This window comes from Vombatus ursinus, unplaced genomic scaffold (genome assembly GCF_900497805.2).
Source record: "Vombatus ursinus unplaced genomic scaffold, bare-nosed wombat genome assembly UNPS02005144.1, whole genome shotgun sequence".
Taxonomy (NCBI): Eukaryota; Metazoa; Chordata; class Mammalia; order Diprotodontia; family Vombatidae; genus Vombatus; species Vombatus ursinus.
Genome location: NW_020944922.1, coordinates 1 through 7,000, shown reverse-complemented (window position 1 = coordinate 7,000; position 7,000 = coordinate 1). Strand labels below are relative to the sequence as shown.

The window sequence follows — 7,000 nt, the reverse complement described above, 5'->3', positions numbered from 1 at the left end:
GACTTCTCAGCTTCCTGTCAAGGCACAAAAATGAAATGGGATTTGTTGAAGCTTCTAACAGCTTGACAATTTTCGGATGTCAAATAGGAAGGAAAGGAGAAAGGGAGTGCTTTCTCTGTCTCAGGCCCTGGGCTTAGCGTTGCGGATACAAGCAAGCAAAGCTGGCGCCTACCTTCATAGAGCATTTATGTTCTTATGGGGGAGGTAACACATACAAGGAAGTGGTGGTTAATTGATCCATCCTTTCCAGAATGAGTAGACTTGATTTTATAACTGTTGATTCGGTTCCTTTGAAATATTCAGCCTTTCTGAGATCTCTGTTCTGTGGGAAGGGTGGGGGGGGAGACTGTGTGGCCCAGGTCAAGGGGCAGACTTGGGACTTGGAGTGGACAAAGGGAAGTTCATCAGCATGCACAGACATCAGAGGACGGAGATTGCTGCTGTAGTGAATGCCAGGCGTTCTTGGCACCCCAGGAAGCTGCCAGTGGGTAGTGGGTTCAGAGTGGAGGGATGGGCCTGGCTACCCTTCCCCTTCTCTGAGCATCCCGGAACCTGCTCAGACTGTTTTCCCCAGCAAGTGACCTGGGTTTAAAACTCTGTGCATTATAATTTTTACCTTCCCTTCTGCTATGCTGTTGCAGGTGGAACCATGGAGACCACCATGGGGTCTGCGAGCATCTTGGAGGTCTGCACCACCAAACTGATGGAGTTTGTTTCCAATGTGGACAACAGAGACATGGTGTGGCTGCAGGAGACTAAGGAGGAGGCCCAAAAGATGTTCTCTAGGTAAATCCAGGGCTGAAGGGCCCATGTGGGTGCAGCAGCAAGGGGCTGGTAACCCAGGGCACAGGACACCAGGCAAAAACTGACTTTGAACTGAAAGATCATTGACAGAAACATACATTTAAAAAGGGGAGAACCTTATGGGTAACCTTGCCGCTGTAGCAAGGCAGAGCCAGAGGAACTGAGAAAGAGGAACATGTTTGTCTGTGGCCCATTCCACGCCTGCCAAAGTTCTTCCGATTTGGGGGTGTTTTCCTTCCTTTCCTCCCATCCCTTCCCCTCTCCTCTTCTCTTCTTTTCTTCCCTTCCTTCCCTCCTTCCTTCCTTCACCCCTCTCTCCCTCGCTCTGTGCCAGGCATTGTACAAAGCTCAGAGAATAAGATGCTTTCTTCTTTGTGGAATAGATCTTGTGTTCTAAAGGGATCTGACTAGGCCTGAGCACCTCCCTCCCCTCATTCTGGACATGCCCTTCATATACCCCATCAGTGGCAGAAACTGGCTTCCCCAGGGCATTGCCCATCATTGAGCTCGCAGTCTGCCAGCTACCCCATTTCTCCTCCATGTGCCATGGTGACCATTTGATGCTTCTCCTAACACTCAGATTCCATAATTCCTTGCTGCCCTCCCCTCCCTCCAAGACCCCATTCCCTTTCCTCTTCTCATTCACTAGCTTCTCCCTACCCCCCCATCCTCAGTCTCTGCCCTGCTCGTCCTTGAGTGCCAGGTGAGGAGGAGTGATATCTGGAGCTGGAAGGATGGAAGCTGGGCAGAGCCCCTCTAGTCTAATCCCCTCATTGTGCAGTTGGGAATCCTGAGGCCCAAAGACTTGCCCGAGGTCACTCAGGTCATAAATATCAGAGGTAAAATTTGAACCCAGGGCCTCTATCTTCCCTAGACCATGCAGCCTCCCTCAGTGTGGGCAGTGGGGATTCCTGACCTACTGCCAGGGCTGAGGTGGCAGGGGAGGAGGCTGCCAGAGTGGGGCCAGTCAGATCCCTGTTCTCCCACAGGGATGAGGGTTCTACCAGATATGGGCATCTTAGGGTGACCTAAGTACAATTCAGGCTAAAGGGACCTTTCTGGCCTAGTCTGGGCACAGCATGGAACCAGCTGTGTCCAGAACTCAGTTATCTGGAGCTTCAAGAAGGTTGGCAGAATGCTTTACAAATGTTAGCTCCTTTGATCCTTAGAACAGCTCAGGGGGTAGGCACTGTTATCATCCCCATTTTACAGGGTCACACAGCTGCGAAGTGGCCAAGGTGAGATTCTAACTCGGGGTTCTTGACTCCCAGTCCAGTACCCTGTGCCACTTAGCTGTCCTCTGTGTGACTGCATCTGTGAGGAAATGTGTCCCAAGTCCCAGACAGACTTTGAGCCTCCAACCTGGTGGGGGCCTGGAAAGAGCCCTGGGCTCCCGGACAGAAGAACTAAAGCAAATCAGATGACCTCCCTGGGCCTCAGTTTCTTATCTTTAAGATGAAGGATTTGGCCTAGACAGATCCCCCAGATTGGGTCCAGGTCTAACCTTCTCAAATGCTGTAAAGATAGGATTAGGCTTTGCAGAACCCCTGGTGAGTAGGTGAGGCTGCCACATAGCGGGAGGAGCGAGGAGATTTGCCCTCCTTTCTGACAAGCAGGAAGGCCCGGGGGCTCTTCCAGGCCAAAGGGGCTATTGATGGGGAGGTGACCAGTTTAGATGTTCTGTGACTCTTCCTTTCTCCTCTTTGCCCCTCAGTGACTCCACAGTGGAGCCTGAGCTGATGCCCAAAACGCCATCTCAGAGGAACCGCCAGAGGAAGAAACAGTTTTCCTCCATTCAGGATAAAAACAAGCCCCCAACCAGGAAAAGGTAGGTGACTCCTGGGGCCCAGGGCCAAGCGGGCAGGGCAGGACAGCAGAGACAGGCCTGGGTTTGATGTCAGTGTCTGGCTCTGCCCCTCCTCAGCTGTGACACCTCCCTAGGCCTCTGTAAATAGAAGGCCTCCAAGGTCTCGTCCATTAAAATGGTGGTCCCGTGACAATGGTAGAGTGCTTGGCACTGTGTTCGGTGCTGTGGGAAATATGGAAGAAAGTACAAGATGTCGAGGGGGGAGGGGACCCAGACAAGAAGCAAGGGGAGGGCAGGGGATGATCTTGGTGCTGGTGTGTGGGCCCTCAAGAGGGCCTAGGACCATGGATTTGGAGCTGGAAGGGACCTTGGAGGTCCTTGAGTCTAAGACCTTCATTTTTAGAGATGAGGAAACTGAGGTAAACAGGTAAAGTGACTTGCCCAGGGTCACCCAGCTGGGAAGTGTCTACGGCTGGATTTGAACTCAGGCCTTCCTGACTCCAGGCTCGGTGCTTTATCCACTGAAAGTTCCTTGAGGACAGGGATTGTGTTTTTGCCTTTCTTTGTATCTCTAGCACCTTAGCACAGTGCATGGCACGTGATAGGGACTTCCCAAATGCTATTAGACTGACGGACAGACCCTCCTCGATTGGCGGTGCCTAAGGCCATAGTCTCAGGGCCCCGCTTTCCGTCTCATGCAGGTTGTCCCGCCATGCGAGCCGAAGGAGCAGTCAACACAACCAGCAGCTCCTTCGGAACAAAGACAGGCTGGAGAAGCTAGTTATGGTGGCAGCTGACAACAGCTCTTTCCGTCGTGGGACTCGAACCCAAGCAGCAGCAGCAGCCTCCTCACCCCCTGAATCCCCCACGGTGCTCCCCAAAAAGCCTGTGAACCTGGCAGCAATGGATGGGCTTGTGCCTGTTGTAGAGATTATCATCAGCGACCAGCAGAGTGCTGAGAATTTCCTGGTGGCACACAAGGCCAAGACAGCTGCCCTCAGCTTGGGCTGCAAAGATGAATCGGTGCCCAAAAAGCAAGCAGAAAGCCACCCTGAGCCAGCGCCTGGGACCTCCTTGGTGGTGCCCACTGAGGTGCCTGAGGTGAAAGCTGCGGGGCTGGCTTGGTCTGTGGCCAAACTCCAGATAGCCCAGCCAGTGGCCGTGACAGCCAAGCCAGGCAGGGCACCCTCTTCTCCAGGAGCACAGACCCAGCCAGAGACTGAGCTCCCCTTGGACTTGCTGGAAGGCCCCCAGACCCAGATAGGCCCCTGCTGTGACCGGCACTCGGTGTGTAGGAGACTGGTGCTCAAATCCTCACAAGCCCATGGGGCTTCCTTGATTTGTAAGGCCTCCGTGGTCCCGAAGACCACGTCGAGCTCTGCTCGATGGTCCTCCAGGAAGCTGGCCCAGAAACCGGCAGTCACCGGCTGCATCATCTGTAAGTTGTTGGGCATTTCCTGGGCGCTGAAGCTCAATCCCTTTGTCCCTCGCAGTCTATCTGCCCTCTGCCTCGTTTTAGCAAAGATGAGGGTGCCCCAAGCACTTGGATTCCTAGAATGTCTGCCCGGGGAGGGGATTCCAGGATGGAAGAAGAGTTCCTAGAAGAGGAAAGTGGGAAGGAGGGGAGCCCCTCACCCATCCCTAGACTTGGGGGATTGTCTGAGCCCCCTCCTTACTGTGACATGATAGAAGTCCCTCTGGGAGGGCCAGAGGAGGGATTGGAGCCGCCTCTGGCTCCTGGTCTCTGCCCTCCATGTGACCTGGGAAGGCTGGCCTAGCAGAGGATGTGGTTGGAACTGTCTCCCAAGGTGGAAAGGCTGTGGATAGTTCCTTGTGTCCACGAATCAGCCTGATTAAATTCCGAGGGATTTGTCGTTAGCCCTGTGGGGTCCTGGATGGAGCCCTAAACTGGGAGGCCTTAGCACCTAGGTCATCTCTGGGCAAAGTCACTTTTCTTGACTCAGTTTGCCCATCTATGAAATGAGAATAATAGCAGTGCCTGCCTGATAGTGTTGTGAGGATCAGGGCATTGACAGACTTCTTAGCTCCCCTCGTAGTGAGGGGGAGGGCAGAGAGCAGAGGACTTGTGCCCGTGTCCTCCTGTGGATCCTCCATAGAGCACCCTCTCCACCTGCTAGAGAGTCTCCCCTCCACTGCCTTCAGCATCCCGTGGGAACCTGTTGTGCTCAGGCTGCCTGCCTAGGGGGTCTCTCTCTTTCTTGATTTCAAAGGGAACAAGTAAATAACCCTATGGGGTGGGAGGCGGTTTAGGAGACACAGACTGGGGACGAGGCCTACAAGGAATGTCAGATAGCTAGCAGACGTCTCCTGAGTCCTTCCAGCTCATAGCCTTTCACTGAGCTACCCTACCTGCTGTTAGACATTGGATGCCAAAGACCTGCCTGAAATAGTTGGGTTAAGAGATTTTTAGGTCCTGTGTTAAGAACCAGGTTGATTTAGAAAGGCCCACAGAGGAGTAACTTTGACGTAGTTCTGAGGCCTTAGTGACATAAGAGGGTCAGCGTTGGATCAATCTGACTCTACCTCAGGGCCTTTTTATCCTCGAATACAGTGCAGAGGCAGCCATGAGGCCCATGTTTTGGGACCCTTGGAAATCTCTTGGAGATGAGGGATGAGCCCCTCCTAGGTAGGTAAGCGCTCCCTATTTGAGCAGTTGTGGCATTGGCAGTAGCAGGAGAAAAGAGGGAGGGGGAGTGTATCAGACACAGAGATTAGTGCCATTATTGGGTCGTTTCAGTTGTGTCCCACTCTCCCTGACCCCATTTGGAGTTCTCTTGGCAGAGATTCTGGAGTGGTTTGCCATTTCCTTTTCCAGCTCATTTTACAGATGAGGAAACTGAGGGAAATGGTGTTAAGTGACTTGCCCAGGGTCACACAGCTAGTAAGTTGCTGAGGCCAGATTTGAACTCAGGAAGAGGAGTCTTCCTGACTCCAAGCCTAGCATTTTATCTGACACCTAGCTGCCCTGATTAGTACTAGGGAAACAGGTGTTCTAGGACCCTGATCCAACGTGACAAGTGGGGAGAAGTGAGGGAAATGTGGCCACAGCGCAAAAGCTCCCTGGGGTGATAAAAACAGTGTAACTGAAGCTCAAGCCAAGCCTTTGCATGTGCAGGCTTTGAAAGGGATGGCAAATGCTCAGTATCCCAGCAACAGCACCGTTCTGCACAAGGAGGTCTTTCCGCAGGGCTTGGGGATGAGGTGGGGAGTGTCAAGTTGGTCCCCACCAGATAAGGGCCCTTTGGGATTCTGGATGTCAGGAGCTTAGCTAATAGGTCAGTGAACTGGGAAAAGCAGCAAGCTAAAGTTGAAGGAGGCCTGGGCTGGCTACTCCCTACCTGTGTGTCCTTGGCCATGTCACTTTTCCATTGTGGGCCTTAGTTTTCCCATCTCTAAAATGGGAAGGCAAGCCTAGATGGCCTGAGAGGCCCCAGCTGTGTCCAGACCCAGTGATCCCAAGGGGAAGCAGGGAGAGTAGTTTGGGGCAACTCCAAATCTGGGATTGCCTCTTGGCTTGCATTTTTTGCTCTTTGGCTTTCAAGGTGTCTTCCTTCTGATTGCCTTGCCACGGCGGGGGGGGGTAGGGGGGAGGCGGGGAGCAGGTGGCTTGGTCAGATACTACAAAACAATTCAGGAAAAGCCAGGCTTGAAAAGTTCCCTGCGTTCTCCTCTCTGGCTCTTCCTTCCCAAAGGCTGGTAGGAAGCTCTGGGCCCAGTTTTTGATGTTCAGATCAGGTAGAGTGAACTAGGCAACTGGTCCTCCAATTTGGGCAGGGAGCTGTGCCTGGGGCCTTTTGGCCCTTGTGACATGGTGGTAGAGGTTGCCGAGGCCCAGAAGGAACCATTAGCATCGTCTTGGTTGGTGACTCTCCTCCTTTTCTTGGCTCATGGAGCTGAGGAGTTGCCACACCCTGATGGGTGAGGGTGGCAGGTCTGTGAGAGTAGGCCCCATCCAGTTTGTGACCCCCCGCAATGAGGACTTGAGCCAGTGACTTAGGCCAACACCTTCGTTTTGCAGGTGGGGGAGCTGAGGCCTATTGACAGGAGGGGGCTTGGCCACATTTCCCCAGCCAGTACATAACAATCCTGGAGCTTGATTCCCAAACTAGGACTGTCTCCACAAGACCACATGGTCTCAAGGGGGACTTCAGAAAGATTAGCAGGGAGAATGGAAGATGAAACCTGGGAGGAACAGTTCTCCTGAATCCCTGCCGTCCCAGGCTGTAGAAGCTTCTGGGAAAAGAATTGAGTGGTTCCCATCTGACTTGTGATTATCATTAATAAACCATTTCTGTCACGCCTTCGAGATGCTTTCTATACATTGTCTCATTTGACCTTCCCAGTACCATCTGAGGGTAGGTACTACAG

The 7,000-nt window shown here is 53.0% G+C and overlaps 1 protein-coding gene across 1 annotated transcript; it reads left to right on the top strand.

Moving 5' to 3' along the window:
• Window positions 1-409: 409 nt before the first annotated feature.
• Window positions 410-4,213, top strand: LOC114029176 (inner centromere protein-like). Its single transcript, XM_027843536.1, has 4 exons — window positions 410-488; window positions 642-786; window positions 2,519-2,632; window positions 3,313-4,213. Exons 1-4 carry the CDS (start codon window positions 410-412, stop codon window positions 4,211-4,213), a joined length of 1,239 nt encoding a protein of 412 aa, XP_027699337.1.
• Window positions 4,214-7,000: the final 2,787 nt, after the last annotated feature.

Excerpts from the sequence above, each read along its gene's own strand:
- LOC114029176 (XM_027843536.1), top strand. The coding sequence starts at position 410 with ATGCACAGACATCAGAGGACGGAGATTGCTGCTGTAGTGAATGCCAGG. Across the intron at positions 489-641 it reads CCCCAGGAAGCTGCCAGTGG|GTGGAACCATGGAGACCACC; the intron begins GTAGTGGGTTCA and ends ATGCTGTTGCAG. Across the intron at positions 2,633-3,312 it reads AAGCCCCCAACCAGGAAAAG|GTTGTCCCGCCATGCGAGCC; the intron begins GTAGGTGACTCC and ends CGTCTCATGCAG.